This window comes from Typopeltis vanoorti, chromosome 1 (genome assembly GCF_054136105.1).
Source record: "Typopeltis vanoorti isolate ZY-2024b chromosome 1, IOZ_Tvanoo_1.0, whole genome shotgun sequence".
Taxonomy (NCBI): domain Eukaryota; kingdom Metazoa; phylum Arthropoda; class Arachnida; order Uropygi; family Thelyphonidae; genus Typopeltis; species Typopeltis vanoorti.
The window spans coordinates 104,135,672-104,161,191 of NC_143549.1; the positions used below are offsets into that span (position 1 = coordinate 104,135,672).

The 25,520-nt window shown below is 36.2% G+C and overlaps 1 protein-coding gene across 1 annotated transcript in view; it reads right to left on the reverse strand.

Annotated features, from left to right (window-relative positions):
* The window catches only part of IntS8 (integrator complex subunit 8), a 307,298-nt gene that overhangs the window by 96,069 nt on the left and 185,709 nt on the right, over positions 1–25,520 (reverse strand). The window contains exons 15-16 of the mRNA XM_090392448.1: positions 22,313–22,423; positions 3,808–4,006 (exon numbers count right to left, since the gene is read on the reverse strand). Coding sequence (XP_090248574.1) covers positions 3,808–4,006; positions 22,313–22,423 — 310 coding nt within the window. The remainder of the gene's footprint in view (positions 1–3,807; positions 4,007–22,312; positions 22,424–25,520) is intronic.

A 25,520-nucleotide genomic window follows, 5' to 3' on the forward strand; every position in this document is an offset into this window, starting at 1 on the left:
CTTGCTGCTTCTAGAATTTTTCAATTTTGCGCTTTTGTCCTGTGAAGGATAACATCATTACTAAATAACTTAAGGAATTCACAACGTATACTGGAATATAAATTAAAATAAATTTTAATATATACTTCCTATATTTCGGCAACGTCATGTTGCCATCTTCATGGGAACATAAGATTAAGACACGTGCATGCAGGCACTAAAACAGCAAATGAGGTAGAAGCACGGAAACTACTGTTTTTCCTAAAGTCCTGATGGTGCTGCCCCCCCCCATAGTCAAATGAAGGGCACTGCTGTTCTCCAATCAAAACAGGATTTTCATGGAGTGTTCACAAGTAATAGATTGATTTGGAGGAAAATTGTTGATAGGAGATTAATAATAATGTAAACTTAATTATGTAGTGCTGTCATAGTAACCTGAACATCCCTTGGGGATACATATCAGGAAATTGATGATGATGATTTTCATTATCAGGTATAAGACTAGGTGGCAGATGATTTTTATTGTCAGGTGTAAGACTAATATCCAGCATGTTGAAGACCTATAATGGCTAGTAAAAAGTTCCATGTTATCTGAAGATTTGGATTACTGGATTATCTAACTCTTTATCCACAATGCATTTATAACGTTCCTTTTGTAGGAAACTGCTTCTTCAACTACAAGTGAGTTAGTCTTACATTCCCTAGAAATACAAGTTTTACCTCCTGAAAAATATGCAAACCAACCTGTGAAAATACACAACTGCACGTCACAGAAGTTATAGAAACAAGACAAAGAAGACTATGGAAATAAGGGTTAGCTATCCGATTCTATCAAATATGATTTGGTAGTAGATACAGTTCTGCACAGAAGTCACAAAGTTACAATATCACAATACACTAAAATTTAACTAGAGGAAGGTAAAATTACAAAGCTGATATTTACATTTTCACTAAAGTCAAAATACAAACTTTGGATTAACATGCTGATGCCAGGCAGTGTCTGCACATGTCAACACTGCCCACAGGAACTAACTTCAGCATATGTATATGTTACTTCCGCTTTGAGAGAATACATTTTCATACAATTTATATGCCATGACAGCTGCAACTTTTCTGCTAGAAACTTATTTGCAAAATGAGTATTTGTGAACTGTCTTATGGATGCAAATATAATAGGGAACTGGATGATAAGACTTATTTGTGCCTATGGTCCAACAGAAGGTTCTACTAAGGAAGAAGATGAGGAATTTTTTGAGGCTTTAGAGAAAGAAGCTGACACAATGAAAAAGGAAAAGATGGTCCTTGTTGGGGATCTAAATAGCAGAGTTAGGAAATGATTGTCTGACATACAGAAATATTTTGGGAAAATTTAGAGAAAAGAACAAAGCTAATAATAATGGCAAATACCTGTTGGATTTCTGCTCAGGACATGCACTGGTTACTACTAGCAGAATGTTCCAACATAAAAATGTGGACAGTCACACAGAGAGAGAAACGGCAAGGAATAAGAAAAGTCTCATTGACTATGTTATTGTTGATAGTGATGCTTTCTCCATGGTGCAGGACACCAGAGTGTACAGAGGATTCGAAATTGGAAGTAATCACCATTTAGTCTTGAGTAGGATAAAACTGATTTTCATATTGAAAAGAAGAACATGATTTTAAAGTTTTAAACAAGTTTTAAAGCAAATAAAAATTGAGCAGCTGTCAGATGTGAACTATAGACTACAATACACAAACATTATTCAAGAAAAAATGAAAGAGTTTGAGAACAGGAATGTAAATTATTAATAATTCATTTATCAATAATGAAAGCATCTCTATTTATGCCTGTTCTTTCTCTCCCTTATATATCATTCTCCCCAGTTATTGTTTTTTTTTAATATACGTCTGAAAAGTTCTTGGCCTAACAATGAAAAAACAAATTTATAATTTCAAATTATTTTTATTTTTCAACATAATTTCCCTTAAGACCAATACATTTATTCCAGCATGCTCCAATGCCATTATCCAGTCCCTGTAATGGTTCTCAGTAAGATCTGCAAAATACCCCTCTACAGCTGCAATCACCTTTTGATTCGAAGAAAAATGCTGACCAGCGAGGAAGAGTTTTAATTTTGGAAAGAGACAGAAGTCAGAGGGAGCCAAATCTGGGGAATAGGGTGGATGTTCCAACAATTCATAGGGCAGATCCCTTAATTTTCCCATTGAAAAAACACCTTTGTGACCAGGTGCATTATCTTGATGAAAGATGATTTTTTTCTTCTACAAACCGGGTCTTTTTCTTTTCTCATGAATTTTTTTCGTCTACTCTGGTTAAAATATCGGAATAATATTCCCCGGTTATTGTTTTGCCCTTTTCAAGATAATTAATGTACAAAATGCCTTTAGCATACCAAAACACCGATGCCATGACCTTTCCTGCTGATGGAACCGACTTTGTCTTCTTTGGCGCTGAACAACCGACTTCTGTCCACTGTTTTGACTGCTGTTTAGATTCTGGTGTGTAATGGTGAATCCAAGTCTCATTTGTAGTAATAATTCAACACACAAAATCAGTTTTATTCTTGTTAAAACGTTCCAAGCACTGTTCAAAGATTTTCATTCGAGTGCATTTTTGATCTGCTGGAGCAAGAGCGGCACCCATCTTGCGCAAAGCTTTTTCATATGCAATTCTTCATGCAAAATATATCCTACACGTTCTTTTGAAATGTCTATAGTCTCAGCAATTTCATGCACTTTGACTTGCCAGTCATCCAATACCATATCGTGCACTTGATCGATGATTTCTGGTGTTGTTACACTTTTTGGATGGTCTTCACGTGGATCATCTTCAAGGCTGGTACAGCCTTGTTTAAACTTGGCAGTCCATTTCTTAATTGTCGAAAAAAAAGGTTGAAGAGTGCCCATAAACTTTTATGAACTTCGAATGAATTTCTTTTGGCGTTAAACCTTCTTTTTACAAAGAATTTTATAACTGCACGATACCCAATTTTATCCATTTCAAGGGATACAGACAACACTTTTGCTTCAGACAGCTGTATAAAACAAAATGACTTGCAATTTCACATGGATGCTTATGACAGATGTACCAACTTAGAAAAAAAATCGTGCTGATAGTGTTGCCATCTATGGTCGAGGCCGAGAACTTTTCAGACCATCCTCATATCTGTAAGCAAACATATTCATTTCCCCCTTTCTAAGGAAATTGAGTTATAACTGAAGAACTCATCATGATATGTGGCACATCCACCGATATGCAAAGCGGAAATTGTGGCAGGGTGAGGTGTATTTTCTTCACCCACCAGAAGGTGAAGGTGGTGGTGGCAGACCCAGTGTGAACGAGTTAATCATACTGTGTATCTATTTAAGGGGATTCTACCATTAACGATAATTATTTTTGTAGCTCACTGAAAAACTATCTCACAAACTGGAAATTCATGTTTATACATATGAGTGGTATACTGTTTTTTTTTTTTTTTTTGGACAATTCAGATCTTATCCACTGGGATTTGTAGTTATTTTCAAATGTAGAATTTTCTTTTAAAACACAGAATGTGTATGCCAAAAGTGGCTGGCCAAATTCCATTTTCTGAAATCATTTGAATTCTGATAAGCTTTAGACAGTGCTCTTATCCAATGTTGAACAGATCTCTATCTTCAAAATGAACATAATGAATAGTACAAGAAGGTAACTGTTAAAGAGTTAAAAAAAGGGACATGGAAGAAAAATCCTTATACGAGTCAAGAATAATATGAGTACTCTTTGTGAATGTGTCTAAACAGCAAGGTGATTTTATATGCATACCTTCTATTATAAATTCATACCTCTATCTTGGTAATAAGCAGCAATACATGCTTCCATCTGCTGAACAAGTTCCTGTCTTTGGTTTGAATTCTGATGTGCTGATATTTCAAGTAAGTCAAGGCGCAACATCTCCCATCCCACAAAACGTGATAGCTGTGGCATAAAGTTCTTGATTTCTTCTTTTACTGTTTTAAGGAGCTGTCGTGTTTCTTCATACCGCTAACAACAAACATTACTTTTAATTCAAAACAGCATTTAACTACAGAAATTCAGAAATATTTTATATAAAAATGTACCATAATGACACAAGGATAATATAAATGTTAAAATTTACATATAACTCTGAAATTAGCATTATAACTATTGGGTTGGCAAATAAGTTCGTTTGGTTTATGCATTAGTACAAGTTTACGCCGCTTCGCCTGTCACTATTGCGCAGTTGAAAGGCAACATTTCACATAACCTTTCGTTCGGCCTACTTCAGTTGTGTGTGTTTAACATATTTTTAGAAATGGAAGGAAATAATGTACATTACCGGCATATTTTGCTTTTTTATTTCAAAAAAGGCAAACGAGCTACGGAGGCCCATAAAAAATATGCAGCGTATGTGGGGATGGTGCCTTAACAGAATGTGTATGCCAAAAGTGGTTGGCCAAATTCCATTCTGGAGATCGACGTCAGTGATGCACCTCGTGCCAGTCGCCCGACTGAGGTTGATTTGAGTGTTGTGAAGGATATCTTCGACAAAAATCTGCCACAAACAGTGCGGGAGATTGCTGCAGTACTGAACATATCCCATACAAGCATTGAAAACCATTTGCACAAGCTGGGATTTCAAAACTCAATGTTTGGGTGCCGCATGAATTGACTTAGGCCAATATGACTGCTCGCATATCCAACTGTGATTTGCTACAACGTCGCCAAGAAAACGACCCATTTTTTGAAGCGGATGATTACGGGAGATGAAAAATGGGTCGTGTATGATAACATGGTACATAAAAGATCACGTGGGCACAAGAGCGAACCGCCGCAAACAACCTCAAAAGCGGGATTGCACGCAAAGAAGATTATGCTCTCTGTGTGGTGGGATTATAAAGGTGGTGTCCACTACGAGGTGTTACCGTCAGGCAGAACGATTGATTCAGCTGTCTACTGCTCACAGCTAACGCGACTGGCCTGTGCAATTAGCACAAAATGTCCTGAATTGGCAAATTGGAAAGGAGTTGTCTTTCACCACGACAATGCCAGACCCCACACATCGTTAACAACCCGGAATAAATTGTAACGTCTTGGCTGGGATGTTTTGCCACAACCTCTATATTCACTGGCCCTGGCACCTTCCGATTACCACTTATTCCGATCATTGCAGAATTCTCTGAACGGGAAACCTTTGCTAAAAGAGGAGGCTTTCAAAAGACATGGATCAATTTTTCACCAGTTAACTTCAGGAGTTTTATGAACGCGGCATAATGAAGTTGGTGGACAGATGGCAAGAGGTCATTGATAAAGAGGGTCAATATATAACTGACTAGTATGTATTATATATATTAAATAAAATGTGTTTCATTCCACTCTGAAAAATTGAATGAACTTATTTGCAACCCAATATTTCCAGTAAATCCCAATTTTAGTCAATGTCAGTTAATTCAATGTATGTCAACAAATATTCTGTTTTGCAAGCCTCATGGTTTATTTAAAATTACACTTAACTGTTCATCCAAATAAAAATTCTATCTAATGAGAATTGTAAATTCAATTGATCTGAAGCTTACAAAAATGCAACAATTTAGAATAAATAATTTTCTTACCTGAATTATTTATTCATAGCCTGTAAAATACCATCATCATACAATTAATGGATTTTTTTTTTTAAATGTAACTTCCACCCATGAAAGGTTATAACCTTATGGCACATTAGTACCATGAGCAGGCTAAAGATTTTTTTTTTTTTCCTATTTTTATTCATTTTATAGCTTTTTGTATTTTTAAATTTATTTCTGATACAATTTTGCATAACTAAACACGAACCTTTGCAAGCCACTTCAGGCTTTCAATAACCAAGGGAGTGGGTTCACATCAGGCAATAAAGTTTATTTCTCATCTAAAGACAATTATTACAAATATCCATTCCCATGGTGGGATTCAAATCCCACTGCCAAACGGCTGGAGAGAAGATACACTAACCATACAGCCAACCAAGATGACATTGCTAAAAATCTAAGTGATGTGTGTGTTCACTGCAGTAAAATTAACCATGCTATAACGATTCTAGAATCTAGTAGCACTTTTAAAATACATGCATTTATGTATTATGAAATACCTGAACTGAAATCTTTTATACTCCAATAATTATTTAATTTTTATTTAAATAATTTAATTTCAAATAATATACTAACACTATTATGATAGTTTTTTATTATTATTTTTTTATTGGTATTAAAACTTATTCATTTTCTGCAAGCTGTAAACATGCATACATACATATACGAATGTGTGGCAGCAAAAAGTATTTAAAAAAAAAAACTTGTTCCCAGCTATGTAAACTCCGGAAAATGCTGGTTTAACCTTCAACAAAGTCTCATTAGTGGGAGTCACCTCTAAAAGAGACACGAAAGTTGAATTAATGCATAAGTCATATATTTCCCATATACAAGTAGTGAAAATGTCTATCATCTTATTATTAAAATACTCAGAATCAGAGAGAGTTGTAGAAAGTTCTTTCACTTAAGAATTAAATTGAACTTGTCAAGAAATTATATTCTTGTTTAATCCTTTATCCAAGTAAAAGCAAACAAAGTTTGCACATCATTGAGTATCATGTAGAGCAGGGGTCGGCAACTGGCAGCCCGCATGCGGCCTAAACGTGCATTTTTAGCAGCCCATAATAGGTTGACCATACTTATATGGCATATTGCCCATATGTTGAATTATTTAAATAATACATTTTATAATATGAATAATAAATTAAAAATAATTTTATACCTATATTTCGTGATATCGCCATGCAACTTGGCACGAGTTAACTGTGTGAGTCATCATTAGTGGGGATAACAAAGGCAACTTCATGCGACGACAACCGAGATTTTGGTTCACTTTTGCAATTTTGTTCCTGGTCCGTCTTTTAATATAATTCAATAACATCAACTAGTATTTTCAGAGGATGTAGTATATTTGTTAAAAATAATTTCAAAAATGGGTTTAAGAAAACATAAAATTGCAGATGTAAGAAAAAGTTTTAATGATGAATGGAACAGCAAGTACCTCTTTATTGAAAATGGGGGTATTCAATTTCTATCAATGAAAGACGTTATGGACATCGTGATAATACTGTCAATTACATCTGACGCAACGGTCTGAAACACTGCCACTTTCAGAATCCATTAACAGAAATAGAATCAGAGTGTAAGGACATTATCTACTACTCAGCTATTAGATGGTTAAGTAGAGGTGCAGTGCTAAAATCAATTTTTAATTTACATGAAGAAATATATATTTTCATGAGGGAACATGAAAATACTGCTCACAACTATCGGATAAAAAATAGATTATGTCTCTTCCATTTATGGTAGATATTACAACGTACCTTAATGAATTTCATGTGAACCTGTAGGGCCAAGGTAAATTACTAGTCGAAAACTGTTTTCTGACATAAAATCTTTTGAAGGGCAAACTATGTTTGTTGAAGAAACATATGATGGAAGAAAATCTACATCATTATATATGTTGCAAATCTGCATCTACAACTGGATGGCAAACACAAAAGGAAACTTTTGTTGGTATTATTGAAGATTTACAAACGGAATTTTCAACAAGATTTGTGAATTTTCATAAAAATAGCATCGAAATGCGATTATTTTTGAACCCTTTTAATGTTGACATTGATGACGTACCAAACCAACTACAGATGGAAGTTTTGGAACAGAATGAAACATTGAAGAACACATTAGAAAATGTTGAAAAATATGAAGGATTAATCAGTTTCGCAAAGAAGATGATGGTCACATTTGGAAACACACACACATTTGCGAACAAGCATTTTCTACCAAGAGTTTTAGAAAAAGTAATTTTCTTCTCGACTGACTGATGAACATTTGCATGTTTCGATTCGAATTTGAACATCAGGTTATAAAGTGAATATAGATAATTTGACTAAGGGAAAACAATCACAAAAGGCACATTAAGCAGGGAGACACACATATTGTGATGCATAAACTATATTACTTTGTTTTTATGTGATAATAAGTTTTCAATAAGTTTCATATCTCGTACTTTAAATATTTCTGTGTTTTTTAAGATTGATATTTTAAAAATTGATAAATGAAGTATTTCTTTCACTCACTATTTTCTCTTAATTAAACGTTTTGCGGCCCGATTATTAAAAATAAAAGTTGAATGTGGCCCACGAGTCTGAAAAGGTTGCCGACTCCTGATGTAGAGTAACAATATTATACATTGGCTATTCATACCTATTATTTTTGAGAAAATTAGTGTATACTGAATATTAATTATATTAACTTTAATTAATACTTCTGATATTTTGGCAAAGTCAAATTCCCATCATCAGGAACCCAGAATAATGGTATGTGAACAAAGGCACTAACACTGGGCAAGTGAAGATGAAGAAAGTCCACCAATATTGGGTGGCCTTGGGCACTGGGTCGAAGATCTGAGGATGAGTACTTCCCAAATTTGGGGCAGTGTCATGCACCAAAATTTGTTGAGGTTTGGAATGTTTCTCAGGGATGAGGCCAATTCCAGGAATAGCCTCTCATATCTGTATTTGCTTGAGGAGTGGCCTTCTTCCAGCATATCCTGTGGTGGGTGTCCAAAGTATGATTAGCAATTCCAGAGTGACCATAATGGTGGAACCAGATATAGTTCATGTGTTCAGAAATTCTGATATTGGCTGTCCTGCCTGTTTTGCTGTAGTAGAAGAGTTTGCAACTGCAATGAACCTGATATACACCTGGCAGGTCTAGGAAATATGGCTGGTCTTTGGTGGAGCAGATAAGGAATGATTATTTATGTGTCAGTAAGTGGCTGTAATGTTTTATTTCTTTAGGATTTTTTTAAATTTAGACTAAAACGATCCCACCAACACACAGATGAGAACACTTTACAGACTCCTTAAAAAGGTCACCTGTTGACCTGTGAGCAGTGCTGTGCCGTGGTGAGGAGGTGCCCTTGTGCAAAACATTTTCAGCCCCCCATGGAACATTTTTGTGAAAAATTTTACTTTGTTAAATGTACAAAGCAGTTTATACGCATACATAAAAATAAATTTTATTTAACAATAGTAGAACATTGTAATCACTAAAATTTTCAAAAATGTTTATTTCGTTAATACATAAATACAACAGAATATATATATATATAAACAAAAATTACTTTTATTTTAATATAAAAAGAAATATTGCATAAAGATAATTTGGAGATATGCTTTTAACTATATAACAATTAGGATAAATGTAGATTTATTTTACATGTTTATTAGTCTTGTTTTAGCCACCACAAAATTTTTAATATCTTTAATGTCTAATGAATCCATAATATTAATTTAAATTAATATAACTGATAAATCCGTTAGATGCTCTCCATAATTTTTTATTAGTTTCGGTTTTGAAAAACTTCTTTGCCCTGATGCTACGGATAATTGTAATGTTAAATAAATATGCATTACAATTGCAGTATTCGGAAACATGTCGGTTAATTTATTTTCATATATATAATTTAAAACATCCTGAGGAGTTGACTCTTTTTTAATAAAACATTGTAAATTTATACATATCAAATTCCTCAAATAAAGTCATACCATCAATATCGTGATTGTCGTTCAGTTTTAAGTGCAAATCTTTATGTTTCATTAAATCTTCATCGCTCCAATCTTTTAATTTGCTAATGTCTCTTATAACTTTGAAGTCCTCGCTATGTTGTTTTAAGAGTATGAATCTTTCTGTGACTGAAGTTATTGTCGTGTCTAAAATCGCAAACAAAAAATTTATTTAAAAATTTTGTTTAGGATCATGCGTTGTCTCATCTGATGCTTCATTACCAAACATTTTTGTTTTTGTTATTTTGCGAATGTCTTGAAAAATAGGATCAATATTAAGATTGTTTGCTACTTCTTTTGCAGTTCTAATAATATTTTCAAAATATTGGTCTGTTTTCGGTGAGTATTTAATTCTTGTATAACATAATCAAGATTTTCTGTAATTTTTCCTATATCAAATGTCGGATTCTACATTATTTTGCTTGCAACATTTACGAGACTTAAGATTTCGTACCAAACATGAACAGAGCAAATAAATTTAAATGAATAAATCTTTGAAATTAAGTTGTCTGCCTGAACTCTAGAATCGATATCTTTAGTTTCATCTTCCGTAATATCAAAAAGAGTCTGTGCAGTTAGCCTAGTGGTTATGCGCTTCGCAACCATATGCCTGGGGAAGGAGTGTCCTAGGTTCGATTCCCGTCGGTGACGTGAGGAGCTGAAGGATCTTCCTCAGCCATAGCCAAGTTAGCCAGTCTTGGGTGTGGACAGCAGGGTTTTTTCCCCAGTTTATTCTGGGGTTTTTCATCCCACAAAGCAGACAAACTGGCCTTGAGAACTTAACACTACAGGCCATAGGATATACCGGGGCATAGGGCTGACCACCTTGTCCTGTAAATGGATTGAGGTCCGATGATCAATGGACCCTCCACACCGCAAGGTAAAAGAGGGTATAAAGAAGATGAGATGAGATGAGAACCATTTCTAAAATTTTTTGTGTTATAGCTTCAGAAATTATACAGATGATTTCATTTTGTATTTTATCACCTAAATAATGAGCAATGTTCCTTTTTTGTGATGTTTGGATGTGATTCGAGTGTTCTGCCATTATCAAATCAAATTTAGCGAATTTCTACTAACTTTAAAAAACTGTCGTTATCATTTTCAAAATGTTTTTGTGAAGAACCTCTAAAAGCTCTACACTGTCTTGATAAATACTGTATTATGTAGATTAACCATTCTATAACAGATTGCCAATATTTTTTATCAGTTTCATATAATCTTTGTTGTGTGCAACCAATAATGCATTTCTTAATCAATGACATTTTAAGTTCGCTGTATTTTGAACAGTTTTTAATGTGCGCGGAACTTGTCTCGTGTATTTTTAGTATATGACTCAAATATTGCCAATGGTTACAACTGTATTCATTAGTAACTTGGGAATTTTGACTACCAAATATTTTGCAATAACAACAGAAAACCGAATTTCACGATTCTGAATAAACTAAATAACTTCGTAAAAGTTTTTCTCCATTTGCTAGAGTTCGATAATAGTATGAATTGGAAAACTTGAGGCCGGATTCATCTTTGGGAAATTCTTTATTAACTACTTGATGCAGGCAATGCTCAACTAAACAATCTCTAACTTTGGTAGTTATATGATTTGGCCAAATACCTGGATCATTCACATTAAAATTTAAAGTAAAATTTGAAGTTTCGGGTTTCACTGAATCGGAATACAATATTTCTTCTGCTGCAACTTCTGCAAGTCAGGCCAGTTTCATTTTCGCATGTAACATTTGTTTCTTCATAGTTATCTTGTGTCCTCTCTTTTTCTGTAGTAGAGCTACACGAAGTATTTGCTTTGTCAGAACTTTCTGTTCTTTGTTTTTTATGCGGTCCTGAAGTTAAAATTTTATTCTGCGATCCGGCCAATTTATGTTCCATTAGTTCTTGTTGCAATTGTCTTTTCCTGTTTTGTGCACCAGATAACTTTTCTTTGGTTTTTTTTTTCTGACATCAAAGGGGTTAACAGACTTGGTTAGACTTTAACACGTTCGCTGCCACGCTACTTTGGCACAGTCTGTTCCCGTACGCCGCGCAATTTTACTTCTTCAAGGTCAGTACGGTACTCTTGTTGCTGGCGGTCAGCGTCATACGAGTATACTCATAGTTGGCTTGTGTAGCTGGTTTACCAACTACGAGTATACTCGTAGTTGGCAGCGAACGTGTTAAAATAAGAAGAGTGATAAAAGTTGTTTGCCAAAATAAATAATAATTTCTGAAATTTCCCCTTAAAGTTACTCTTTAACCCCTTAACCGACTATTATTTTTCAAGGTGAATGGCCCAAAACACTTTTTTTTTTTATTACAGAATTTGATTTTTCAGATGTTTTGAATAATAAATATGCTTACATTTTAGAAAATTAACATGTAGAGGTATTAGCCACTGATTGATATTTCAGTGATATTTATTTAATATTTTTTATATTCTAGTAATTGTTTAATAATTAAGAAATTTCTAGAATATTAAAGTTATTTATTAAAGAAATTAGTAAAAGGACCCCAACCCCAATGTCTTCCAATCAGAACAAGAAGAAATATATAAATAAATCTCTTATTGAAAATTATTTATTTTCTAGACGTTTACCCAACATAACATAAAAATCTTTTATTTTCAAAATAAGATAATTAACTAAAATGAAACAATTTAACTGATTTTCAAACTTAGCAAAAATATAATAGATGTACTTACTTTACGTGAATAATAATCCAAATTCACAAAAAAATTACTAAACAACAATAAATATATTTTATAAAACAAAAGGCAACTGCACAATAACACTGTAACACACAAAATGAAATGATGCAAAATACATCAAAAAAGTGTCAAGAAAGAGCCAATTGCAGTATGCGTAAACAAACTTAGATCATCTAAAGAGTTTTATAGCTCATAAATAACCTATGTTTATTAATTTAAGTTGAGCCGCATCAGCCTGATGCGCCGATAAGAATGCCGATAGTTTACCCTGCATATATACAGGATTTTTAGCTATGGTCCCACAGCAGCGACCCATATATATACGAGATAATCGGTTAAGGGGTTAAGAAGAAAAAAAAATGAAAATTATTCAACTATACAACAAAAATAAGTCATTTACAATTTATTTTTTTTTAAAAAAAAAATGTATAAATGTTTTTCGTGAAAACTAGAGGTTCAATTAAAATCAAAATTTATTTTGGCTGGTAAATTTTAACACCCTTTTTTATTTTAAAGATAATAAACACTTACTGTCGAAAAAAAATCAATTATGTTATAGTTTCTTACCTTCCAGAACAATGTCACAATCACACATCCACAAAGAGCAAAGCACAGCATAAGAATTCATTCTTACGCTGTGCTTTGCTCTTTGTGGATGTGTGAAGCATAGCATAAGAATGAATTCATGGTCTGTCTTAAACTAACAATTTCCACTAAAAATATAATAAACAATTGAGAATATTCATACAATTTTCGCTGAGTCGATGCTTACTCTGTGAAATAAAATCTGTGGTAATATTGATAACGTTTCACTTCAAACAAATTATAATAAAACTGATGATGTATTAAGTTAAAAATATTGTTAGATTATTAAGAATTCATAATAATTTGACTGATTTTAAATTTCATTTTTATTGCATTAACTATAATTTGTAATTGTGTAATTTACATAGTATGATATAATTCAAGAATAAGAAAATTTATATATATATATTTTTATTATTTCCCGTGGTGTAATGGCACCCCTCATCTTCAAGTGCCCTTGTGCAGGGCACAATCTGCACAACCGCACGGCATGGCCCTGCCTGTGATGTCACCAATACACTAAAACCATATAACTCTATTATGCTGGAGGTTTAATGGATTTTTTTACAACCCTCAAAAAGAATTAAATTAGAATTTAATACTTCCTATATTTCGTCCTAGTCACTAGGACATCTACGGGGATTACAAAAACAATTAATGTAACATGCACACAAAAACTTACAATACTAAGCCCAACCACGTGGGTGACACTAAAGTCCTATCTAGGTGGAGCGTCCTTTAAGGGCGGTAGTAGGTGGCCTGGAATGTAAGGTGGGACCTCTGGTGATGAGTGTTTCCCAAATCTTCGGAAGCTTAATGCAACCGTATTTGTTAAGATTTGGTTGGTTTCTGAGAGCTGCTGCTGCTTCTAAGAAAAGTCTCTCTTTCTTGAATTTGCTGTGGTGGAGCATGGTGGTTTTCTTCCATGATACTCTGTGGGTGGTGTCCAAAACATGGTCAGCCAAGCCTGAATGGCCATAGTTGTGTTTAACGATGTACGACTTGTGTTCCTCCAGGCAGATGGATGTTGATCTGCCTGTCTGTCCAAAGTACGCAAGCTTACAGGAACAGGGTACTTTGTAAACGAACGCCGCCATTGGCTCCTTACATTCAGAGCTCTCCACCGTTCTTAACCCTGAACTTTGGTCGATTCTCTCTGACATTTCGGAAACTTCCGCACAGAGAGAATTTCAAAAAAATAAAAAACAAACCGTCAAGAAATACAGCAACCTGGTTAAAGACAAACCACAACCACAAATTCAACCGCTCCAGACAGTAATAAACCTCTCTTCCAAAAGGCTCAACGAGGATGCCGTCAGCGCCCTCTGCCTCGGCCGTAATTTTGCTGTCACCCCGAAAGAAGTGCCGGTGCTCGATGTAATGGTTAACGTCGAACGGGGGATCGGTCGCTTACCGTCGGAGGTAGCCAACAACATCAGACTCGACATAGCCAACATCCTCGCTCACTCTTCGCCTCCAAAAAGTAACTTATCTTATGCCCAACGCATGGCTCTCCAGAAACTATACAAAGAAAAAAGTATCGTCATCACCAGAGCGGATAAGGGTAATGCCACAGTTGTTCTTAATACCAGCGAATACAATCGTAAAATGAACATTATCCTCCGCGATCGCGCTACCTACATCCCGCTAGAACACGACCCCACAAAAACACAAGTTAAGAAATTAAAAATCTTACTTAAAAAAGTAACCTCCTGGCCCCCTGACGTCACAAAAAAACAAACCTTTCCACTCCCGTCCCCCCCCGAATATACGGTTTACCAAAAATCCACAAACCCAATTCCCCACTCAGACCTATAGTAGATGCCACCAATGCACCTTGTTACAGACTGTCTAAACAGCTGGCCAACTCTCTGTCCCCCCTCACCGGAAATTCAGCTTCCTATATAAAAAACTCGACCCACTTTAAAGCCCTCACAGAAAATTTAACCTTGAACAATACAGACATATTAGTAAACTTTGATATCTCCTCTTTGTTTACCAATATTCCCTTAACTGACACTTTATCTCTCTTAGAAAACGTTTTCCCCTCTGACATCTTAGATCTCTTTTCCTTTGCCATCAACTCTGGGTATTTCTCTTGGAATAACAAAATCTACAAGCAGATAGAAGGAACTGCCATGGGTTCCCCCCTCTCACCCCCCTTGCCAATTTCTATATGGAAGATTTTGAAAAACGAGCCATAGACTCAGCCCCACTCAAACCTTCTATCTGGCTAAGATATGTAGATGATGTGTTCTCAATTTGGCCTCATGGCCCAGACACGTTAGACTCCTTCCTCGGTCATCTCAATAGCCTACATCCAAGAATCCAGTTTACTATGGAAAAGGAAAAGAACAATTGTTTACCCTTCCTAGACACCTTAGTCACGCGCCTGCCTAATGATACACTTGCCTTCACTGTATACAGAAAACCCACACACACAGGCAGATACATTCACAAACTCTCCCACCACCGCCCCTCACAACAATATGGCATCATTAAAACCCTTACCAAGAGAGCCCACAATCTTTGTTCCAGTGGAACCGCCCTCACTACTGAGCTTAACCACATACACAGAACTTTCCTCTCCAATGGCTACAGCGAACACAGTATCAAAAAAATAATCAATTCCTCCCCCATTCCCCGTCGCTCTCGTCAACAAGATTTTAAAAATGCCATCACCATACCCTACATACGAGGCACTTCGGAAAAAATAGCCAAGATACTAAAAAAGTATAACCTACACACAGCATATAAGCCCTTCCGCAAACTTGCTACCCTTATCCGTTCTACGAAAGATCAGCTCCCTCCTCTCTCTCTGCCTGGAGTTTACAAAGTACCCTGTTCCTGTAAGCTTGCGTACTTTGGACAGACAGGCAGATCAACATCCATCTGCCTGGAGGAACACAAGTCGTACATCGTTAAACACAACTATGGCCATTCAGGCTTGGCTGACCATGTTTTGGACACCACCCACAGAGTATCATGGAAGAAAACCACCATGCTCCACCACAGCAAATTCAAGAAAGAGAGACTTTTCTTAGAAGCAGCAGCAGCTCTCAGAAACCAACCAAATCTTAACAAATACGGTTGCATTAAGCTTCCGAAGATTTGGGAAACACTCATCACCAGAGGTCCCACCTTACATTCCAGGCCACCTACTACCGCCCTTAGAGGGTGCTCCACCTAGATAGGACTTTAGTGTCACCCACGTGGTTGGGCTTAGTATTGTAAGTTTTTGTGTGCATGCTACATTAATTGTTTTTGTAATCCCCGTAGATGTCCTAGTGACTAGGACGAAATATAGGAAGTATTAAATTCTAATTTAATTCTTTTTGAGGGTTGTAAAAAATCCATTAAACCTCCAACATAAAGTCCTCACAGCACTTAAGCCTCTACACAAGAAAGCATATAACTCTAGATCTCCTCCCTGGATAAATGGGCTACCAAAAATCCATAAAATGTACCATTACACCCCATTGTGGATGGCACTAAATCTCCCACATACAAATCAGCCAAACACTTAACCAAAGTGATCTCACAACATACTGGAAGTACCCCCTATATCAGTCCACTTTAAAGCCAGTATAGAAAGCCTTGCACTTCAACACATTGACATAATGGTCAGTTTTGACATCTCCTTTCAGTTCAATAATGTATGACTTAAAGATACCTTCTAAGGTGTCTTTAATACATTATTCAAGGCATATTTCTTCCCAATATCTAAGACCTGTTTCAGTTACCATGTACTCTATTTCAAGGGAATTTCTACAAACAGATAGAGGGACAGTCATGGGTTCCCTGCTTCTCCATCCTTGGCCAATTACTTCATGAAGACCTTGCCAGCAAAGGTTGGTCGATTGGTAGAGCCTCTGCTACTAATGGCTCACGCAAAAAGTTAAGCAAGGTTTGAGCATGGTTAGTAGTTGGAAGGGGCTCAATCATTCGATGTTGTTGACACACTCTCCCTTGATGAGTCTTTGGACTCCCTGGAGGTGTCACATAATAATATAATAATATAATATTACCTTTGAAGAGAAACACTTAAACTCTGCCTCACATAAACACACTGTTCAACTATGATACACAGATGACATATTCTCCATTTGGCCACATGGCCTGGAATACTCTCAACACATTCTTAACAGATTGAAACAATCAACATTCCAAGATCCAGTTCACCAAAAACTTATACACCAGATCCAGATTCCTGACATTCTCCATTTACAGGGAGCCCACACATACTTGTAGATACATTCAACAACAGTCATACAATTCCCCCTCCCAACAATATGGGATTATAAAAACCCTATATAACAGGACAAAATTAATCAGTTCTAATAACAGTGATCTAACTACTGAACGTGACCATATTCTCAATACTTTCTTAGCCAATAACTACCAAATCCAAAATATATTAAAACTCATAACCCCTTCCCTCCAGAACAGAGACCTATTCATTTGCACAAAATTTATCACAATTTCATTAGCTGGGGCACATATGAAAAATTAACAAAAATCCTAAAGAAACACAGCATTACAACCACTTACAGACAACATAAAAAATTGGCATACCTTATCTGCTCCACCAAAGACCAACCACATTCCCTAGACCTGCCAGGTGTTTATCAGTTCCTTGCAGTTGCAAACTGTTCTACTGTAGTAAAACAGGCAGGATAGCCAATATCAAAATTGCTGAACACATGGACTACATCTGGTTCCACCATTACAGTCAATTTGGACTTGCTGACCATGCTTTAGACATCCACTACAAGATATGCTGGAAGAATGTCACTCAACTCAACAGCAGCAAATACAAATATGAGAAGCTATTTCTGGAATCAGCCTCAGACCTGAGAAACTGTCCAAACCTCAACAAATTTTGATGCATGATACTGCCCCAAATTTGGGAAGCACTCATCTCAGAACTTCAGCCCAATAGCCAAGGCCACCCAATTTAGCTCACCAGGAGGCACCATTTAGAACTCTGGGCCCAACATTGGCTGCCTATTCTGCCTCATTTACCCAATGTCAGCGCCTGGTGCACATACCATTGTTCTTCTGTGTTCCCTGATGATAGTAATTTGTCTTTGCTGAAATATCACAAGGGTTAAAGTTATACTTAATATTCAATATATACTGTAATTTCCTCAAAAATAATAGGATGACAAATAATCAACTAACTTACAATAACAAATTTGGATCCTTATGAATCTGCTGTAATGAGAGCTGACTATATATCATATCATCATCATTTTGAGATATAAGTTAACCCTCACTATAGAATGATAAATAAAGTACACAAATACTGCAGAGAAAATGGTAACACATGGATAAAGAGATTACAGTTATCATCTATAACTCTGCAAGTACATGAGGACTAGAGTGAGAATTCTCTTTCTCTGCTCCTAGCAATTGCTTATTACAGTTGACAATGACCACACTAAACTTAAAGAGATCACCACAAATAGTTGATACTTTGCTGTGATGAACACTCTTTATGATAGCACTGTGCAGTGCATAAGGAGTTTAAATTAGGACTGTTTGGTAGTTTGCTATAGCAAGCAAGCCTGTTTATAATGGCATTGAATTCCTCAGTGCTGAGAAAGATCCATCTAAATTAGAGAGAAACAACACAGGACCAAAGTATGTGATGCTAAATGAATATAATGTACAGATATTGATTTCTGCAAGTCAGAATGCTAATTATAACAGAACTAGCTGCAGTTAAAACAAATTAAGTAGGCCTATTACTTAATAAATCTTCATTAACTTTCTTAATATAAAGGACTTAATTTGCAGGGACTAAAGCATAGCCTGCCCACACTGCTACTGTCTTAAGTGAATGCCAACACAGAACAAAACAGTAAAATTATAGCTAAATTAACTACATGCAAAGTTTAACATGGGTCATAAATAACATCCTATATTGATAATCTAAAAAAGTTCAAAGGGAACTTCACAAAGTGACATCATAGTTAAGCGGATCTGCATAAACTTCTTCCTCTTTATATGCACTAAGCAGAATAAAAAGTGCAGGGTATGCTATGATTATGCGACTGTGGAAAACCCAACCAACTTGTTGCAAAGGAGATTGCTTAGTTCAGTGCCATGGCATGTAAATCTGCAAGGGCTGGATGTCGATAGAGCATGGGAAGTGGTCAAGGAGCATTTACAGGAGGTTATTGCTGATTGTATACCTAGGGTCCAAATAGTAAAACAAGTAGGGGTTAAATGGATGAATAACACCATTAAGCTTGAGCTACAAAAAAAGAAACAACTGTAGAGGGAATTTAAATAGAAAGGTGACCTGCAGGCACATGAATGGCATAAAGCACAGGCCAGAAGGGTAACGAGTGTGGTAAGAAAAGAAAAAGCAGATTATGAAAGGAAACTAGCTATGCAAGCTAAAGAGAATCCCAAAGTTCTTTAAATATGCTGCAAGCAAAAAAAAAAAAACTGTACACGGCAGAATGATTTTAAGGAATGCTGATAGTAAGGAGGTCACTGAATCAGTTGATATAGTGGAATTACTGAGTGAGCACTTTGCAAGAGTATATCATCCAGGTGGTGATACTGAAAGAATGAAGGAACCATTAGTTTATACGGGAAATGTGATGAATGAAGTGGAGGTGAATAGTCTATTACAGAACCATAATGTGAATACATCTGGGGGATTGGATGGTATATCGGCACGGGTCTTATGTGAAGCGGCTAAAGAATTATCAGTGCTCTTGACCATGTTGTTTAATCTGAGTCTCGGGTCTGGTTTAGTTCTGAAGGCGTGGAAAGAGGGGAAAATAGTTTCACTGCATAAAGGAGGATCCAAGACTACTGTTGCAAATTACTGACCGATCAGCATATCAGGAGTCGTTGTCAAGGTCCTGGAGAAAGTAGTCATGGGAAAAATACAGGAATGGATTGATGAAAATGAGATACTGTTATGGGGGACAGTATGGCTTTGTGAAGGGTAGATCATGCCTCAGTAACTTGCTCAAGTTTTATAACAAGGTGACGGCTGAACTGGATAAGAGTAATGGGTTTACAGTGATACTGCTGGACCTGGCTAAGGCCTTTGACAGGATACCACACGGAATTCTAATCCATAAATTGCAACATATGGGAATGGATATAGGGTTGGTGAGATGGATAGGTGGGTGGTTGATGGAGATATCAGAGAGTAGTTTATTCAGGAGTAGAATCCAAAAGACGGCCTGTGACTAGTGGTGTGCCGCAGGGTTCTGTTCTTGGACCAGTGCTATTTAATTTGTTCATTAACGATATGGGGAAGAATCTAAGAGGAACGGTTCATTTATTCGCTGATGATGCAAAGCTGGGTAGGACAATAGTGAACACAGAAGATGTCAAAATCTTGCAGGATGATTTGGATAGATTGGAGGTATGGGAGAATGGATGTCAATTTAATATGACAAAATGTAAGGTTATGCATTTTGGGGGGGAAAAGATTAGCAGCAGTATACCACATTGGTGGACCTGTACTCCAGGAGATTGATGAGGCCATGGACTTGGGAGTGTTGGTGGATAGGGAGATGAAGTTTAGGAGACACACTCCAAAATTGGCTAAATCAGCTCATCAAATCACTTGGTTGCTGAAAAATACTTTGACGAGCAGAGACAAGCAAGTTATTGTTCCTCTGTACAGAGCCCTGATAAGACCTCATCTTGACTACTGTGCCCAGATTTCGTCACCTAGGTTTCCTCTTGATGGGGAGGAGGTGGAGAGGATCCAGAGGCGAGTGACCAAGATGATAGCAGGTCTATGGAATGAACCTTATAAGAACAGGTTGAAGATTTGTGGGTTGCAGAAATTGGTTGATAGGTGGAAAAGGGAGATATGATTGAGACATTCAAATTGCTGAAGGATTTCTATAGGATTAATTCAGAGGATATTTTTGAGATCAGGACTGGTGGTGGGAGAACTAGGGGACATCTATGGAAGCTGGGCAAGAGTGTGGTTAGCAAGGGTGTTAGAGCTGGGTTCTTTACTTTTAGAGTGGTAAATGAGTGGAATAAGCTGCCAGAGTCTGTTGTGGGTGCTACGACAGTGAAAATGAGTTCAAGACAAGGTATGATAGATACTGTGAGAATGTTGAATAGTTGTGTGGACATGATGTTGAGGGCCTCCCTCGATGAGTCTAAAGACTCCCTGGAGTTGCCCATAATAATAGTAATAATAATAAAAAAGTCTGCCATTTGGGGGGGGGGCACTTTTTGTGACTGTGAATGTTTGTGTTCATGGGGATGAAAATTCCGAATTTCCAGGTGAAACCCCCCCCCCCACCTCCATATGAGACCAGCAGGGCTGTTGCCAGATTAGATCTCCAATTACTATTTTGTTTTTATATAAAAGAGAAACATTAATGCAAAACGATTACATAATAATATTAATTGTTTGTTCTAGGGATTTGGCACAATAAAACTGTTTATAAGCTCTTCTTTAAAGTATAGGCTATGTTACCCTCTATCGATATAGTTGCTAGATCAACCAATCTTTCTTGGGTCATTGCTAAATTATTTGCTGTTCGCAAATAATTTTTAATCATTTAAGCTTGGAAAAACTTCTTTCCACACCCAGAGCCTACTGCAATATGGCTGAACGAGCACCCTTATTAAGCCGCGCCGTGAGGCAGGCTGCCTCTATGCTACACCCTGTCAACGGTACTGGAGACCAGCTAACTCACCTCTAGTTGAAAGAGACTAGATAGAGGTTCCTCACATTTTGGATGGAATCAAACCCAGGTCTTTATATTACATTATGCATTACACCATCGAATTCACAAATGCACATTAATGGAGCAGTAAGTAGCTGATGCGGGAGCCTCCGTAGCTCAATCAGTATAGAGGCAACAGCCTGTTCACAAGGTAAAAGAATATCATTTGGGGGGGGGGGGGTCTGATAAGTCATTCTTCACAATTCTATAGATTTTATGTTTACAATTTCAAGAGGACAAGATTCTGGAAGATTCATAATGGTGTGGAGTGCAGTTTTCTGACTTCACTTGGGTAATCATTCCAATAGAAGAAAGGGTGGAATGGCATGTCCAGCTGCTAGTTGGTTGAGTGGACAGATCTCTGCTCTGAAACCTACAGGTTGAAAAGGGGGGGGGGAAGTTACATTTGAATGCTACTGCAGTGTCTACCATACTTAATGGATCTTTAGTGCAGAACTCCTGGATTATTTAACTGTTAGCAATTGCACAGTAGAGGGATGCCTGTTAGATCATCTGCATGTAATATCAGTGATCCTTTAGGACTGCATTGGTATTTCAGTAAAGCATATGTCATCTATTCAAAAACTACAAACTACTAGACTACTAGTCTGGGTTTCTGTATAAGATATGATGAAATGAGTATATTATATTTATTAAAGTATTAATCAAGAGCATACCTTTATTTTCAGAAGATGGAGAGCTTTAGCTAATAATATGTACACCAATTCTTCATCAATATGGGATGCCGCTGTTTTCAAAAATCCTTGTACAAATCGTGGTAATTCCCACTATTATATAAAAAAGATTTTTATAAAAGTTAAACGACATTGTTTAAGTTATAAATAATTACAAAAACTTAGTGAAGTCCAATTTTGATTAGAACTTTATCAAAATTGGGCTTCAAATAAAAATGGAGAATCAAAAATTCTCCATAAAGTATAGTAAATTTTCTTTTTAATAAAATAATACAAGTAGATATTACTATTACACAGGCATCTCCATGAAGTCTGAAGCATCATCATAGGTGACCTATACTACTTATTCACACAATACTTATCTAGGCCTCCTTAACTCATTCACAGCAACATACTCATGACTGTCTCTGGTAACCCATTCCACTCACTCATCACTCTCCAAGCAAAAATGTTAGTCCTCATGATCTCTAGGGGCACATCATACTACTACACCATTACACAAGAATATAGTACAACAAGATCATAAGAACTAAAATCATAATTATTAGTCTATAAACCTCTTTATAACTCACATGTTTCATCATATACCCTTTTAGCCTATCAACTAAACTCACAGATGCTTATAGGGATCATTCCATAAATCCATCTCTGGAGCCTTTCCACCTTACCACATCTGTGCAGAATAGTCCCATTTTGGTCATATTGAAGCATTATAAAGCAGGATAATAACTTCATTATCCTGGCCACTGTGTTTCTAAACATCCTTTGAGTTATTCTGTCCACATTTGCAATATGTCCTCTTAACTTCAATACTGTTCATCATCACCTCCAATGTCTGCACGGTTAGCCTAGCGGCGTTGCGCTTTGCAACCATATGTCTGGGGAAGGAGTGTCCTGGGTTCGATTCTTGTCGCTGACGTGAGGAGCTTAAGGATCTTCCTCAGCCATAGCCAAGTTAGCCAGTCTTGGGCATGGACAGCAGGGTTTCCCCCCCAGTTTATCTGGGGTTTTTCATCTCGCAAGCAGGCAAACCAGCCCCGTGAACACACACGGATCTACAGCCATAAATACTTAACCCTCCATGAGGGGGGGGGGGCTCGACTTGCCCCAATAGGGATGGGGAAGAAAAGGGAGGAAACTCCATATGAATAAATAAATAAATCACCTCCAATTACCAAGCATCATGAATTTATTGCAGTTCAGTGCTATTTATGTAAGATATAACTTTTCTATTTCAAAGTGCATAACTTTACAATCTGTACTCTGAAATGGAAGCCATTATTTCTTGCCCAAACTGCTAAAATTCTCACCTGTTTAAACTAATTAGTAGTATTACTCATACTCAAATTTAACATCAGCAGAGGTACCATCAATGTAAGAAGTATCAACAGAAAAGAAACGAAACTGGCAAGAACAATTACAGAAGTACTAGAGTGATGTAACTGGTGATACCAACAGCTAACAATAGGTGAGACTCTTCTAAATAACAACCACAAGTTGTTATATTCAGGCAATAATGATCAAGAGAAGAAAGGAGCAGATATAGTAATTAACACTTACATGAAGACAATTTTCTTAAAGGGCAGGCAATATCAAATAGAGTGATGTGGACAAACATCAAAATGGGAAACTGAACAATGAGACTTATTTGTATCTATCATCTTACAAAAGACTCCACTAAGGAAATGGAGGAATTTTCATTTGCAAATGTAGCTGACATAAAGAAAAGGAAAACTAGAGTAGGAAATCAACACCAGACATATAGAAATATAGAGAAATTGGCAAAGTTAATAATAATAAGTAGCTGCTGGATTTCAGTTCAGGAGATGAAATACTCATTAAAAACACTAGGTTCCAACATATGCATAAATTCACATGAAGAGACACACAAGAAATAAGAAAGTCTCATTAATCTTGTTATTATTGATAGTGATATATTCACACTGATTTATCACAGAGTACATAATGATTTTGAAAGAACAACTGATCATTTAGTTTTGAGGAGGATAAAAAATGAATACCATATAAAAAAACAACAACAAAAAAAAACATGAACAAGCATAAGGGATTAAAGCCAAATAACTAGGAGACTTCCGCATAGTGTTTTAAGGAATGTGCAAAACTGAGCAGAGCTTCTGACCAAATGCCCAATCCTCACCTTCTCGTGGCATTATCAAATATTTATATGGATACTGAATGAAAGAGGATGGGCTAGCAATATGGGATTTATCCAACCAAACTGTATTCTAATTTGACTTAAACTAAAAGACAACGATGGTACAACATGAAATGTTATGCTAGCTGAAATGTTCTCTCTGACAAAAAAAAAACAAGGTGACCACTGTTTTGTCAGGGAACAAGAGAAAACAATGAAAAGTCAGCTACTGAAACAAACTCATCACCAGTGGAAATCAAGACAGACCGCACCATCAACCTAAGAAGTATCAACAGAAAAGAAGTGGAACTGACAGAAGAATCAGAGAAGTACTATAGTGACATAATTGGTGTTACCAGAACAAAGACAAAAGCAGGCAATATTCTGTCAAATAACAACTACTTATCAGGGAAAGGAAAGAGTAGCTAGATTATTCAACACTAAACACAATAATCTTCTTGAACAATAAGCAATTTTAAGTACAGTGATGTAGGAAAACATCAAAATGGAAATGAGACTTATTCGTGCCTATTGTCCAAGAGAAGTTCTACTAAAGAAGAAGTGGAGGAATTTTTCCAAGTCATTACAGAAAGCAGCTGAGTAGGAACTGAATACCAGACAAAGAAATGCTTTAGAAGAATGTGGAGAAAATAGCAAAGCTAATAATAATGGCAAGTCCAAGCTGGATTTCTGTTCAGAACACAGACTAATCATTACTAATATCATCTTCAACATAAAGTTGTACACAAATTCATGGAGAGAAGATACAAAAAATAAGCATTTCAATGATTATCATTAATAGTGATAATCTTTACAATGGTTCATAACCAAAGAGTATTCAAACCACAGGTGATGTGAAATAGAAAGTCACCATTTAGTTTTAAGCAGGATAAAAATGAATTGGAACAAAGAGAAAAATATACACACAAAAGTTTTAAAAATAATCAAGGTCAAGTAGCTTTTGAAAGAGAACTATAGATTCAAACATACCAATATTATTAGGGGGAAAAAATGAGTTTGAAAACAAGAATCAAA